A 16,350-nucleotide genomic window follows, 5' to 3' on the forward strand; every position below is an offset into this window, starting at 1 on the left:
ACTTTTGACCACCAAATTCTAATTCGCCCATGGTTTAGTCAAAATGAACTTTTGTGGCAAATTTGAAAAGTTTCCATCAAGGTGTTCTTGACAAATCGCGTTCTCAAGAATGTGCCGGACGGCCAGATGGACAATCCAAAAATGTAATGCTTCCAGCCTTGGCTATCACCAGCAGCAAAGCATGAAACATCCCAAATAAATGAAGAACTTTGAAACACTCAAAAGTGCGTACATGAAACATAACTTGCAATGGAACACCTTACTTCCACTCCTACAAGTGATTTATGTGGACCAAACGGACCCAAACCAGGGGTATCCCTGGTTTGGGTCCATTTGGTCCACATAAATGAGAAATGTTACCATCTTGCACAAACAACAGCTCCATAAAACTTCTTTTGAAGGTTGTTTTATTAGTATCTTTATTTACATAAATATTCCGGTTGGTTTGTTGAGGGTGCAGGGACACCCAAAATGACACTAACAGACAGAACATGGAGACAAAACAGAGGGACCTCATTTCTTCTCAGGGGCCGCGTCACCAGCCTCCAGTTTGGGTGCGGCCTCTTTGGGCTCTCGGTAGGCGGGGAACACCTCCCAGGGCGTGTTCAGGTCAAACTTCCTGAACTCCTGCGACAGCTCGACGGGCTCTGCCACCACACGCTTCACCTCGTCATCATAACGCACCTGCACGGGGAAACATTGACATTACAATTTTTTCATTTCACACTTACTGTAAACCTGTTTCATTTTATGTTATTTTGTATTTCTATATTTTAACTTCTGCACAATGTCTCAATGTAATGTCCCAGATTCTCATTTTACTTGTTCATGTTTTTTATTGTTTTAATTCTATTTAAAGCCCTTTCAGTGTTTTCATGGTTAGACATGATACATTTCAAAGACCACAAACTGTCAGGTCTTAATATAAGAACAAATGAGAAAATAAAATAAACAAAACTACATGAGAGGCCTTTCTTTCTGTGACATCCTGATCAAATGCCCCTTTTATTAAAATATGAATGTGAAGTGTGCATCCTGCTATAGTGACAAGTAAACATCCCAAACTTGGGTACTGTATTAATAAATAATAATGTCAAGGAAATCTATTTAGTTTCTTAAAGTATTTTGGCCTTTTAGACTATTCTCTCTTTTAGCACAAACGATCATTGGTACTGGGTGATTATTAATAAATTCCAATTTTGGCGTCCCATGATTACAAAAACAAGGTAAGCAGATACAGTACAACTATTAGTGTGGGGCTTTGGTTTTGCAATGATGCTTTCATTCTGTCTTGTGTTATAAAACCAGCACACTTCTTTTCTTTACAGCAGTGCATTCAGTTTTCAAAACAACAGGCTTAAATGAGCAGCCCTGCTATCTATGATTTTTAAGGCTTGTTTACGTCTAATAATATCAATAAATAAATGAATCAATGAATAAATAAAAATCACAGGATCCAGCAGAGTTTGAGAAGAGAAAAAAGCATATAATGGGTATTTGTTATTGTTTTGAAGATCATACACTGATGAATGAATGAATGAATGAATGAATGAATGAATGAAGTGTCTGGGCTTTGCATCCCTCCTCTCTGTTCTCTGACAATATGCCAATACATCTGTAAATGAATCACACACTGATGAAGCTGAATGAAGCAGACTGTGTGGACATGCCACAGAAACAGCTCACCTCGACATATCCTGACAGAGGGAAGTCCTTCCTGAAGGGGTGACCCTCGAAGCCGTAGTCTGTCAGAATACGCCTCAGGTCTGGGTGGTTAGAGAAGAACACACCAAACATATCCCATATCTGCACACGCACATACACGCACACACACACACACACACTTCCTCAGGTTGTCTGTGTGGCTGCCAAAAAGTCATCAGAACTCAGGAAACACTGTGGTGATGCTCCAGATTGGACCTGCAGATTATGACTCACCTCCCTCTCGTACCAGTTGGCAGCCATGTGCACCGGGACCGCAGAGTCCACTGGTGTCAACTCATCTGTGTATGTCTTAACACGGAGACGAGAGTTGTAGCGCAGCGACAACAGGTTGTACACAATCTGTAAACCAGCACACACAGATACACACGCATCATTATTATAAGTTATCGATCATTATCAAGTTTCGACGTCAAGTTGGCAACTCAAAATAACATTATCTATGTTAGTATACCCGCCTGGCATGCTTTAGAGTTTTAAGTTTCCTGGCTTCAGCTAATAGATGCAGATAATAAAATGTGCAACTACTAAAAGTCAATAACAAAATATATAATTTTAATTTATATAATTGTTGACACTCTTTCCAGGCTTTCTGACATTTCTGCAGCCTTCAAACTTCACGCAGACGTCACAACTTGGCAACTCCGTTATTACTGAAATTTCCAAATATCTAATTTGGAATTATGAGATGGCTGCATTATGCGTGCATGAAAGCTTGGTGAGTAAAAACCCCTGTGTGACAGCTGACGTAAAACAACTGATCAGGTTGGCTCTATAAAGCTCAGTACAGCTGATCCCAAATCAGTTAAAAAAACAAAAAAGGCCCTGGTGAGCCCCAATACTAATCTTTGAGAGTGAAGAGACATCCCTGCTGTTTGGTGTGTGTGTGTGTGTGTGTGTGTGTGTGTGTGTGTGTGTGTGTGTGTGTGTGTGTGTGTGTGTGTGTGTGTGTGTGTGTGTGTGTGTGTGTGTGTGTTTGTGTGTTTGTGTGTGTGTGTGTGTGTTTGTGTGTGTGTGTGCGCGCTACCTCAAAGCGGTTCTGCCGTGTAGGGATGTCGACAGCAGTCAGATCAATCATGTTCCTGAACTGTGCATTGGTGTGGTCCCTCAGGAAGGTCAGCACAGGGATCACTCCGTCTGGATGGATCATCACCTCCAGCTCGTTATAACAGGTTACCTACACAAACACACACAGTGGAAAACTGACAAACTCTGCCTGAGTCTGCAGTGGTACAGCTCTTCTCAGGCCTGTGCTGAAGAAAGGTACGCCCTGATGTTCCTGATGTTTGATGCATGGCAGCAACTCTCACCTAAGTCTCTACTGCACTACAGAACTGGACGATATGGCTTTAAAATAAAATCACAATATTTTAGGCTATATAATGATACACAACACGATTATTTTTAGGGATTTTTTGTCTATTGATAGAACACATATAATTGTGAAAGGGGGAGAGAGAGGAGATGACATGCAGCAAAGAGCCAAGGGAGCAGCCTCTGCACATGGGGCGCCTGCTCCACCAACTGACCTACTGGGCACCCCATGTATCACAATATTTTGAAATTTCCTCTATACGGCTGTAAAATACTAAAATGCAAAGGCATAAATGAACCACAGTTACAAATAAAGTAGCTTCTGCAATAAATCAAAGGTACCTAAACTACTGTTATAATAAAGTCTAATAAAATACCGACAGCATACACCAACAAGCCGGTCGGACCGGAGGGGAGAAACGAAACAAAGAGCCAGACAAAAAGAGGGAGAGAAGTCGGTGTCACGCTGAGGCTGGCCTGACTCGGAGCGGGAGCTGTTCCTCTACCAAGCCTTCTTCTGTTTAATGCCTAATGCAGGAGAGTGAAGCAGATAAGACGTGATTTTTACTCACTCAGCAGCAGGGGATCTGGTACTGCTCTGCGCACATCTTCACAGAGACATGGTTAACACCTGACATCCCGGATCAAGCTGTTGCACTGGATGGACTGAACTTGTGTCAATTCTCCCCTCTGGTCCGACCAGCTTGTTGCCGTATGCCGTCGGTGGGGATCCTTTCACAGTCTGCTGCATTCAGTCCAAGCCCCACACAACTTTTCCCAATGCTGATAAGTGCCACTCTATCGTAGAAAAGACGTGCTTCAGCAGAAGGGGCCACAGTGTTGAAAAACCGTTGCTGAATGAGCCTTAATCAATCGCATCTCATCCACTTTTTCTCCAGCAAGCAGACATTAGCCAGAAGACGGCTTGGTAGAGGAACAGCTCTCTGTTCAAGTCGGGTCAGCCTCGCCCTGATACCAGCTCTCCTCCCTCTCTTCGTCTGGTGCCTTCGGTTTCGTTTGGTTTCTCCCCTCCCTTCTCTGGATGTTGATAAGTGCCACTCTATCGTAAGAAAGTTGTGCCTGGTGCCGAAATAGCGGCATGCGATGTGTAGTATGAAAAAAATAGCAGCAGTTCAGTAAATCATTCAAACATTATTTTACTTATGTGACTGCGGGCCACGGTGCCACATGTGTGAGCAGTAACAAAGGTAAATTAGTTTAATTTTATAAATAACAGGGACACCAAAAGCAGCACAAAAAAAACAAAAACAAAATCTGATTTAAATGACACACTATCACTATCACACTATCTGACAAATAGCCCATTACTGTTAAAATACAGACTACATAGATTACTCTGAGTTATGCACTAGCTAGGGAAAAGTAATTCTCTGTACCACATTTATATTTCATCATCCTAAATTCTGATCTTATTTTATATTCTGATCTTAATTTATTATTCTGATCTTAATTTAATATTCTGATCTCATTTTATTTTTCTAGTCTTCCGTCTTTTTATGTGAAGCACTGCGGCTGCATTTCTTGTATGAAGAGTGCTATACAAATAAAATGTATTTTTATTATTATTATTATTAAATGTTTGCAGTTTTGGTTTAAGAATATAAAATGCTTTGCAAAGAGGCTTTGTGCTTTGTGAAAGAGATGACTAAAAATCAGTGGATGCATTTTTGGAGCATCACTACCCCCATGAAAGACTGACATTAAATTGCATTAAGATGTACAGTCATGTGAAAAAAATTAGGACACTCTATGAAAGCCTGTGTGTTTTTTTTTTTTAACAAATTTAGACATATAGATATTTAATATTGATTTTAATAATACTGAGAGATTTAAGTAATATAACTAAATAATTAAAACTGAAGAATTAAAAACATTCTGTAAAATGTAATATTATAAAAATGCAATTTCTGGTTAGGAATAAATTAGGACCTCCCCAAATTTATTCCCACTTCAAATGGCTAAAATCCCACACAGGTGTATCACATCAGGAGCACATGATCAGAACATCATTACTCAGCATTCTGAAGGAGGCTTGCCCTATTTAAACCTCTGACAATTAGTTTAGTGTGCTCCTGACTGTTGACGTGAGAGTGAACACCATGGTGAGATCGAAAGAGCTGTCTGAAGCCTTCAGAATGAAGATTGTAGCAGCTTATGAGTCTGGTAAGGGATTTAAAAAGATCTCAAAAGAATTTGAAATCAGCCATTCCACTGTTTGGAAAATAGTCTACAAGTGGAAGACATTGAAAACAACTGCCAACATGCCCAGGTCTGGCCGTCCAAGCAAGTTCACCCCAAGAGCAGGCCGCAAAATGCTAAAAGAAGTCTCCAAAAACCCTAAAATGTCATAACGGGACCTACAGCAGGCTCTTGCTACTGTTGATGTAAAAGTGCATGCCTCTACAATCAGAAAGAGACTGCACAAGTTAAACATTCATGGGAGGCATGCAAGAAGGAAACCTTTGCTCTCTAAGAAAAACACAAAGGCCAGACTGAAGTTTGCCAGAGAGAACGTATACAAAGGCCGGGACTTCTGGAACAATGTTCTTTGGACAGATGTGTCTAAAATTGAATTATTTGGACACCAGAACAGAGGACATGTTTGCTTTAAACCAAATACAGCATTCCAGGAAAGGAACCTCATTCCAACTGTGAAGCACGGTGGTGGAAGTGTCATGGTTTGGGGATGCTTTGCTGCAGCAGGACCTGGCCAGCTCACCATCACAGAATCCACCATGAATTCTACCGTGTATCAGAGGGTGCTTGAGGAACATGTGAGACCATCTGTAAAAAAATTAAAGCTGAAGCAGAACTGGACCCTGCAACATGACAATGACCCAAAACATACCAGTAAATCCACCAAGGACTGGCTGAAAACTAAGAAATGGAGAGTCCTAGAATGGCCAAGTCTAAGCCCAGATCTTAATCCCATTGAGATGCTGTGGGGTGACTTGAAACAGGCTTAACATGCAAGAAACCCCTCAAACATCTCACAGCTGAAAGAATTCTGCATTGAGGAGTTGGGCAAACTTTCCTCAGACCGATGTTAGAGACTGGCATATGGCTATAAGAAGTGTCTCATTGAAGTTATTTCGGCCAAAAGGGGGAACATTAGCTATTAGGGTATAGTAGTAGGGTGTCCTAACTTTTTCCTCTGTTAGGATACGCATTTTTGTTGATATCTTTTGTTTAATGAGTAAAACAAAGTTAATTTTTGTTGTTTACCTGCAATAAACTTTCTTTTCCAGAGATAAATAAAAACAAAAGTAGACATCAATATGTGAACATTTCTTAACAAAGAACTGAATAATTAATGGAGTGTCCTAATTTTTTCACGACTATATTGTTCTATAAATTAATAAGTGCAGGTGTGCACAGCTGCATTGACAAGTAAAGGCAGTCTATATGGCCTCGTTTAAAATGGATGTTGCAGCAGCAACAGTGGAGATAAGAGCTTTTTTTGGCCAGCAGTGCTCTGAAGTGGCTGCCTGATGGGAGCAGCTGAGAGGAGTGGTGAAGGAGGTGTGAGGGCTCCTCAGTGATGGAGTCTTCTTTCTTTTAACTGTATGGCTGTAAAGGTCTGAGTGTTTGGTTTGAGTGCAGCTGATTTTGGCTGCATGCTTGATAACTCTTTGCTTGCTCTAAGCAGAAGTTGTACCAAGATGCAATGCTGAATGGAAGGACAGCTGTTTATAATACCCCATCTGACTTTAACACCTGTCAGCCTCCTCAGGAGAAACATGTGCTCTGAAGCTGAACTGACCTGGACCTGCTGGACATATTTGGGCAACATCTCAGCCACGAACTCCCCAAACGCTGCCAGCTGGTTGTGAGTGACAGCATCCTTGGGTCTGATGGTGGCTGCAGGAAGGACAGATGAGAAAATGTTGCAGTATGACATGGTTCATTGTGCTCCAGTTTGTGTGATGTGGTTTTCTTTGACATCAACATGTTGTCAATTGAGATCCAGTTCCTTAAACATATCATCACGTTTCAGTCACAGAGCAAAGCACGCGTTATGCTGAGGAAAAAATCCTTGTTTAACACTTACGGATGTTTCAATGTACTTCCAGCGGACTCTTCTGACCATCTAGAGCGATAAATATTCGTCTGCTGCTCTTTAAAGATTTTTATCTGTTTTTTAATTTGTCTCTTAATTTCCAAATCCAAACCAAATAACAGCTCTCAGTGTTTCCTCTACACTCATTTAGGAGTGGCGGCCCGCCACTCCTAAATCCTACCCACCGCTCCTTCAAATGTCGTTTTTTTTGGGTTGTTTTTTTTTTTTTTTAAATTGCAAATACACCACCGCCGCATCACAGCACAGTCCTGCACTGCGTTGGGTGTCGCGAGTGCTGAGGCAGATAACTATCTTGCTCCGTATCTACTCTTTTGGGTAGATACCACCGCCCCCTCTACCCCCCAACAGAACTTATTGGTGCCGACGTTAATTAGCTACTCGCATCCAGGCATCAGGTCGGAGAGTCAGAGGAGTGTCGGCTTGAAAATAGCGTGCAACTTACCGGAGAAAAGGTAGACTTATTAGCTTAAGAAAACTTATAATAGATTTTATTAGTTAAATAAACATTCGCAAAATATTGATGGCCAGCTAAGGTTACCTAGCTTAAGTTAATTGGGCCCGGTGCCAACTCAACTCAGTGTCGCTAACGTGAGTAAACTAATTGATAGCATTAAGCGATATACACGCCATGATGTAACTGCTGACTGCATTTTCAGATGAGCTTGTTCAAATATTTTTCAAAGAAGAGAAAGACACCTGATGAGGATGGTGCTAGTCAGGTATCATTAGCCTTTTTACTGACTCAAATTATGATGGTTAGGTAAAAAATTATGTTCACACTTGTAATCAAATGTGACGTGAGTGTAAATTATCTAACGTTAATGTTTTATGTAATCGTATAAGACAAGTAACAGACAGGGAGGAGCAGTGGAACAAAGTGAAGGAGAGCAGAGTACAGGAGGGGGAGTGCCGAGTGAAGGAGCAGGAGAGCAAAGTGATGGTGCAGGAGAGAGAGATGAGAGTAGAGGAGAAAAACATAAAGGGAAACACAGGCTATCAGGCTGGGACCCTAAATGGGTTGAAAAAAATAAATAAAAAAAATAAATAAAAATTATTGTTTCTATTTGTAGGTGAAGACTGACTTGAGAAACAGGCTGCAGGGGGATCACCTTGCAGCATGTATGCTGCTGAGCATCAACGGGCCACCTCTTGGGGAATTTCCGTACAACAGAGCCTTAGAGCTGCTCTACAAAAAACCAAGAAAAGTCCATTGTTCTGAGCCTGGGTGCAAACTTTGCCACTGATTACAGCCCCATCAAGAAATTATTATTTATTGTTTTTATTATTTTATTGTTGAATTTTTGTTATTATTTTTTATTTTTACATTCAGCCTTTAAAAAGCGTCATTTGTTTACGCCGCCACGGCTCCCCGGAGAGCCTGCCCCCGCTGCTGAAAAAAATCCTAGAGGAAACACTGGCTCTAAATATCATACCTCATTGCTCATTTTGTACAACACAAGAAAAATATTAACATATTCTAGCATATGATAATATCCTGAGGCCATCAGGAGTTTGTTTTTACCTGTCAGCTGAAACTGTGTGATATTGGTCCAAACTCACATTTTTTAGTGGACTAAACTTAACGAATCCATTCACAGTAAGCCTTGAAGGTGGGGAGTCAGTGAAGACAGAGATCAGTGGCTCAGCCACCCTCTGAGTGCTGGTAAATGACAATCTTATCATAGCAGTCTACTGCAGTGGTGGGAAGTAACTAAGTACATTTACTTAACTACTATAATTTTGAGCTAATTCTTTTCTTTGAATATTTCCATTTTATCGCACTCCAGTCCATCAATATTGTTCTTTTCACTCGACTATATTTAAGGACTCCTGACAGCTACAAAGCCCTCCCACGGCCTCACTTTGGCCTATCAGATCATATTTTTCTGCTCCTCCTGCCAACATACTGTCAACCGATAAAGAGGGTCAAACCAACAGTTAAAACTGTTGAAGTGTGGACAGATGAAGCCACAGCTAAAGATGTCTAAAGATGCTGCCACTCAAGATAACAAGATCAATCTTGAATATGCATCTTCTGTGACATCATATATCAGCAAATGTGTTGATGACATGGTGATCACAAACACAGTGAGATCATTCCCCAACCAGAAAGCCAGGGGACAAGGGGACATACATCATCGCCAGAGCACGACTGAGAGCTGGCATCAAGGAGACAAAGAGGAGATACCAGATCCAAAATGTCACAAGCTACAGAAGCAGGAGCGCCCCGATCATATGTGAAACCACGCTGCCGCACGAACTGAACACTTTTTACACTGGCTTTGACCTCCTGAATCAGGACTCAACCGTGACGTCTACTCAGTGACCACAGCAGCTGTGAGAGAATATAAACAAGTCTGCCGGCCCTGACAACATTCCTGGACTAAAAACTTGTTGTGATCAGCTTGTTAATATTATAAATGACATTTTTAACATCTCACTGTCACAAGAGACTGTTCCCTCCTGCCTCAAGACAGCCAACATCATTCCTGTACCTAAAAAGTCTGCTGTGTCTAGTCTTAATGACTACCTCCCTGTGGCTCTTACCCCCATCCTGATGAAACTGGTTTTCTAGCACATCAAAGACAACATCCCTGCCAGCCTGGACCTTCACCAGTATGCTTTCAGAAACAACAGATCCACAGAGGACGCCATATCTACTGTTCTTCACTCAGGCTTCACTCACCTGGAGAATGAGAACAGCTACATCAGGATGCTGTTTGTTGACTTCAGCTCAGCATTCAACACAATCTCTCCCATGAAGCTGATTGGAAAATTCAACACACTGGGCTTCAGTACAATGCTCTGCAACTGGATACTGGACTTCCTTACATGCAGACCCCAGAGAGTTCAGATTAGCAGTCACACCTCCTCCACATTAGTGCTCAACACCGGAGCCCCCCAGGGCTGTGTGCTCAGCCCCCTCCTGTTCACAATGTACACCAATGACTGCACTCCCAAACATCAGGAGAACTGTATTGTGAAGTATGCGGACGACACCACCATCATCAGCCGTATTACAAACAACGATGAGAGTTCATACCGGGAGAAAATCAACAATCTTGCAGAGTGGTGCACAGAGGACAACCTACTGCTCAACATCAGTAAAACCAAGGAGCTGATTGTTGATTTTAGAAAGAAGGAGGCAAAGACACACACCCCTGTCTACATCAGCCGAGCTGAGGTGGAGCAAGTGAACAGCTATAGGTTCCTTGATATTACTATTACTGAGAACCTGTCTTGGTCGTCACACATCACCACCCAGGTTAAAAAAACACAGAAAAGACTCTACTTCCTACAGAAACTTAGGAAGGCTAAATTCCAGAGCATGATCCTGGTTAACTTCTACAGAGGAGCAATAGAAAGCACACTGACCGGAAATATCACCAACTGGCATGGTTCATGCACGGCCCAGGACAGGAAGGCTCTACAGCGGGTGATTAAAACTGCCCAGAACATCACTGGTTCCCATCTACAGAGCATCAGTGACCTCGGTGAAGTGAGGTGTCTGCACAGAGCCCAAAGAGTATTGAAAGACAGCAGCCACCCAGACACAGTCTGTTCACACTGCTGCCATCTGGAAAAAGATACAGAAGTATCCGCTGCAGAACCACCAGACTACAGAGCAGCTTCTTTCCCCAGGCTGTGAGACTCCTCAACTCCTCCTTTAACACCAAAAAAATGTAGCAGGATAAGCAGAAGAAAATGGATGGATGGATTTTGATGCCAATACTCTTGTACGTTTACTTGAGTATGTTTTTGAGTGAAGGAATTTGACTTGTAACCAAGTATTTCTACACTGTGGTATTGCTACAACTGAGTACTTGTTCCACCTCTGGCCTCTTGCTGGTTCAGTCAGCGTGTACTTACGGCTGGTCTCGGTGGTAGAGCTCTGCAGCCTGGTCTGCTGCTGGAGGAGACACGAACTCCTGGCAACTAGAAAAGAAATAACAGGAGGAAGGAGAGAAGTGAAAAATGATTACAAACTTGCTGCTGATGACTCAGCAAAGCAGCAAAAATCTTTGGTGCCAGCCTCCATTTAGGACTCATACTCCTCCAAAGTGAGGAAACAGTTAGGTAGTATCACGGCAGACCATCACACCCTGAACAAAACCTGTTCAAACTTCTGTTCAAACTGTAGCAGGCACACAGAATATTACATACTTTAAATTTAAAAACTTGGTTTTCTAGATCTCTAGATATTAGCCAGAAGTCAGTCCTTGACTGTTTGGACATATCTTTAGTGCACCAAGTGAATTGCATTTTGTCTGGATTCCTATGTCTCCATATGTCAAAACACTTCAGATTTAGGCATAGGTTGTCAAATTCAGCAGTACAGTTGGCTCTTATTGGTCTCAGTGTAATACAATCTAGTAGAGGATCTTTTATGGAGTTCCAATCTCCTCCTAAAGTTAGCTTTACATTAGGAAATATATTTATTAAACTAGATATGTTCTCTTCAAACTCCTGAAACAGTGCTCTATTCTGTGAACTGTTATTTGTAGCATAAATGTTATCCATGATTAACACACATCCCTTTTCTCCAGCACTAAAAGTAACCATCTTCCATAGTCATGTGCTCTGCTTTTCAAAACATTACCACTAAACTGTCCTCTCAAAATTGCAACACCTGTGGATGCATTGGTTCCGTATAACATCCATATTATCACCCCATTGACTCTTCCAGAAATTATAGTCAGATTTTAATGTTTCTTGTTTCTTGTATAAAGTAAAAAATCAGCCTTAAACCTCTAAACAAAACAAAAAAATGCTTTTCTTTTAAATATATCTCTGATACCCTTAACATTGATTGAGCACACTGATAAAGACACTTTCCTTCAAATAAAGAATTAATTAACCAAAATTTTCCACCTCAAAACTGAGGAAAACATGTACCATAAAGACATATACATGTATAGGCCTAACTGTCAAAAATGCAACCAAAATACTGCTGTGCCAGGCGCTGCCTTGCTTCAAAAGCTTAACTTAATTGACTGCCAGCATGACGCCGACATGCATACCTTCTATGCCCGCAGCTCTCTCCTATCAATTAAGGCTTTGGCTCTGACAAAAAAGGCTTTCTTGCCTTCTCCTCGTGCCGCTTAAATCTCAGATCACAATCTGTTTCCAGTCTCCTTGTCCTTAGTTGTCTTCTTAAAACCTCAGCTTCCTGGACGCGAGGTATTCTGATCCCTTTGCATTCTTCCAGATGAATTTTTTGACTGATCTGGATGTAAACCTGATGATCCATGGATGTATCCTCTCTCTGTCTCTGTCTCTCCATCCGATCCTGTGGGTGATGTCGATGTGGAGCTGCAGATAGTCACCGAGGCCCGGAGCGATGGCACGGCAGATTTCAATCACACGCTGTTTGAGGTCTTCTCCCTCCTGTTCTTTCAAAGCGTACAGCCTCAGGTTCCATCTCCTCTGGTACCGCTTTCCTCGTTCTCCTTATCCTCCAGCTCTGCGAGCCTTTTCTCATGAGTGGTGACAAAGGTTTTTAATGTCGTTACTTCAGTTTTCACATCTTGGAGCTCTTTAAATAAAATTTCAGCGCTTTCTTTCAGTGCGTTGATACTTTCAGTATTTTGTTTAATCAGCGTCTCCAAACCGTCTGCCCTCTTCTCTATGCCATCTGCCCTTTCGTTTATTTTGTCCACCAGCAGTCTCACAATGTTGTCTTGCAACTCGACAAGGGCTGGCTCAGATCTCCACCGCTTAGCAGCCGGAGCGTGTATCGGAGAGTCGGCCTCAGGTGAGGGGTCCCCTCCCCTCCGTCCAGGTGTGCATAGCAGTGCATGTGAGCGGCAGTGGTAATCACCTCCAAGTCTTTTTCGGCGCCAAAGGAAATTCCGTTGGTAATTTCAGTTAGAGGGTGTTCCTCAAGAGGGATTTGTTTGTTCATCACCTTTTTCCCTTTTTCTTTGTACTTCCTTCTTTCAGCCATGGCAGTAGCCGCATGGCCTCCAGAAGGACCTGGCATTTCAGTTTTCCCAGCTGCAGGTGTAGGTAACTGACTCCCTGTACAGCGGCACTTCAGTTACTTGTTGAGCTGGTTGCTGTTTTCAGGCATAAATTGAGGTTTGTCTACACGGTGGCGTCAGCAGCACATGTCGAGGTCGCCATCTTGGCCACCCCACCTCGAACTAATCGCGATCGATTACGTGAATACGTCGATTCACATAACGTGCGTCACCGCATCGCACCGTTTCACACAGCGCGCCTCACGAGAGCGTGAGCAGCGTGTAGCGTGTTGTTTTTTGTTTTGGTGCTTGTGTATCAAGTTAGAGCGTGCACACTGTTCGCCCGTCAGCGCTTGTCAGCTGCAGCACATCTAGAGAAACGGTGGCTTGACGTTTTTTTATGCATGATGCTCACGTTTGTTGACTCTACCACTTTATACTGCAGTTTAAAGTCTCTCTCTGTATACAAATATGTTTGTTTTACCTCAACTTCCTTGCTTCCCTTTCAAAACAAAAGCTGTCTGACTGTGTCTCCGTGGACAGAATGTCATCAGTTGCTGATACAATGCATTTTATTTTGAAACATTTACAGGCACTGTAAATGCCACTGGCTTGTCAGCTGTGCAGGAGCTTGCATGACTTCATAAATGAGAGGAATATGTGCTTATAAATATGAAAATACAGCACTCATATCAGCAGGCAGCGATATGCCTTTAAAGCCCAGTTAAGGCTGGTTACAATTATTTATGTTAGAGAAAACTTTTAGCGTTATTCAAATTGCACTAATTTTACTGTAAGATGTTTTGTTGGACTGCTAGATCTGCGGTTTGTTACTGTAATAGAGTAACTGTTTTGTTAAGTGACTTGAATTTTACATTGTTTTATTTATTTTGCTGTTGGATTGCTAAATGTAGATTGCACTACATTCCTTTTACTTGTGTGGAACAAGCTCTTGTGCTAATTTGAAGAGACTTTATGTAAGACTTTAAAACACAGATTACCAGTTAAGACTGAGCTATTTTTTGTTGGGGAATAACGCCCTGCAGTGTATGACAAGTTTTAAAATGTTATTTTCTGTAAATTTGTTTATATAATTATCAAGTAATAAAAAAAAAATTAGTCAGATCAATTTAAAAAAATTAATTGATAGCTTAAATTGATTTTTAAAAAATTGTTAAGTGCAGCCCTAGTGTGTTCATACTTTGTTCCTATGTCATTCCACTTTATTGCCCATAACTTTTTTATTAATTGAAATGTTACATGCATTAGAAATACATTTATTGGGGGAAAAAAAATTGTTAAATACGTATTTCTCCCACTGTATTGGAGCTTAGTTTGGTAAATGTTTCTTGTTTATTAACTTTACAATATTCCATGATTTAACCCTATTTGATTTATAGTATTATTGTTTGGGGAATAACATCCCTCTCCAGTCTTCATAAACTTTATTGGCTGCAAAAACAACTTGTAAGATTGGCCACTCTCTCATCCTCTAATGAGTCCTCTGTTCCACTTTTCAGGAAACTGAACATTCTCTCAGTATATGACAGAAATCATCACATATGTGTGTTTATATATAAAAATATGTTTTTACCTTCTTGTATACCATCATCCTATAGCAATTTCTTTATATTTAATCCACAGATTCACTCATATAATACTAGACAGGATGATGAGCTTCACCTTCCATTTTACAAAACAATACACTGTCAGTCTTCTTTCAGATAACTCAATGTGCAAATATGGAATGATACAGTACACATTATAAAGAGTTCATCATGTTTATAAAAAAAAAAAAAGAAAATATCATTACATTTAATTCATGGTGTTATTTTTACCCTTTTTCCTTTCCACTTTGTATTGTGTTTTATGTCCTTGTTTTTTAAAAAAAAATTAATTACTGTTTACTGACTGATTACTTTGTAAGCTTTGTTGTCATTTATCTTTTGTTGTATTTTTCTGTAAAATGTTAATGGGGAAATTTTATTTATTTATTTATTTTTCGTTTTTGTTTTCCTCTTTGCAGCTGTTATTGTTTACAAATAAACTGATCTAAATTTATACCTGTGATTTTACACAACAGTGGGATGTTTATGTTGTCTTTGTTTTAAAGCGTGGGTCTGTAGCTGTACACGAGAGCCAAAAACACGAATTCCGTCCAACGAGGCTGTAACTCTGTCGACTGATTCTACAGAGCTGCAGAGCGACTTGAGCAATGTGAACGATACGCCAAGAATATAAAGCAAAAACATTCTTCCTACATCCTCTCACTACATTTCTGTGTGTCACGGTCTAAACTCATCCGTCACACAGAAACAACTCGAACCGTCCATCTTTTACACAGGCTAACGTTAGCATTAGCTAGCTCGAAGGTCAAACCTGACACAGCAGACGGTTGAAAATGACACGATGGCGTTTTTAGTGGCAGATAAACGCACACAAACTTATACGGACGCCTGCCGCAGACAGTGTGTTTAAAATTAAAATTAGTCCCAAGACAACTTACGGTTATAACTCCTTCCAAGACCTCCGCGGACAAACCGCACCAACGACGCCGCCATGTTTGTTCGCTACAAGTATTTGACTGTTTGAGTGTCGCCTCCTAAAGGCCAGGAGGAGAACAGCAGGGAGGACATTCTTCCTCGTCTGTTGCCTTTTAATGGACTACTTGGCGCGTTTGCTGCCTCACTGTGGTTGCAGAGGTCTTTAGATCTTAGTCTGTACCATAGACTGTATATAAACATATATGGGAGAGAATATATATATTCTTTATATATGCCACATAGAAATATGTTAATATACAGTCTGTGGTCGGCACCTGTCGGCCTCAATGCTGTGACACTGTTGTGTCAACAAAGTGTTGTTTATATGGTGTTGGAAACACTATTTGGTTAAACAAGCACTCACTCTCACAGACCTCAGCAGTCATTTCAACAACAGCTTGGCTTAGAGTCAAAATTATTTCACCATATTAATCTCTAAATTCATCTGCACCTTTGCTCCAACGGTCTTATGCTTTAAAAATGTCAAATTTTGTGACTTTTTCGCAATTTTCTCTTAATCAGACTTTCACAAACTTGTCCCAGACTGCTGGGCCAATAATCCTGAAACTTTGGCAAGATAATCTACAGACATTCTTGATCTAAAGTCATCAAAGAAATTTTAATATGTCAATTACACATTATCAAACATTTGTCTTTGAGTTCAATAGCAGATGCTTTGTCTGAGCTAGAGATCCTCTAGAGTTAT

At 41.0% G+C, this 16,350-nt stretch overlaps 1 protein-coding gene across 1 annotated transcript; it reads right to left on the reverse strand.

Moving 5' to 3' along the window:
• Positions 1–390: 390 nt before the first annotated feature.
• ndufs3 (NADH:ubiquinone oxidoreductase core subunit S3) lies at positions 391–15,744 on the reverse strand. The gene is made up of 7 exons (XM_042485061.2): positions 15,608–15,744; positions 11,009–11,074; positions 6,821–6,918; positions 2,750–2,899; positions 1,939–2,064; positions 1,687–1,806; positions 391–684 (listed from the first exon to the last, which is right to left on the reverse strand). Exons 1-7 carry the CDS (start codon positions 15,660–15,662, stop codon positions 514–516), a joined length of 786 nt encoding a protein of 261 aa, XP_042340995.2. The 5' UTR covers positions 15,663–15,744; the 3' UTR covers positions 391–513.
• Positions 15,745–16,350: the final 606 nt, after the last annotated feature.

The sequence above is a fragment of the Plectropomus leopardus genome, chromosome 1 (genome assembly GCF_026936395.1).
Source record: "Plectropomus leopardus strain MGB_pleo_1.0 chromosome 1, ASM2693639v1, whole genome shotgun sequence".
In the NCBI taxonomy this organism is placed as follows: Eukaryota; Metazoa; Chordata; class Actinopteri; order Perciformes; family Serranidae; genus Plectropomus; species Plectropomus leopardus.

Bases quoted from the DNA above. Each gene is read 5' to 3' on its own strand.
- ndufs3 (XM_042485061.2), bottom strand. From the start codon at position 15,662: ATGGCGGCGTCGTTGGTGCGGTTTGTCCGCGGAGGTCTTGGAAGGAGT. The intron at 2,065-2,749 runs GTAGCGCGCACA...GCTGGTTTACAG, and splicing joins CACGGCAGAACCGCTTTGAG to ATTGTGTACAACCTGTTGTC. The intron at 1,807-1,938 runs GTGAGTCATAAT...GTGCGTGTGCAG, and splicing joins CCAACTGGTACGAGAGGGAG to ATATGGGATATGTTTGGTGT.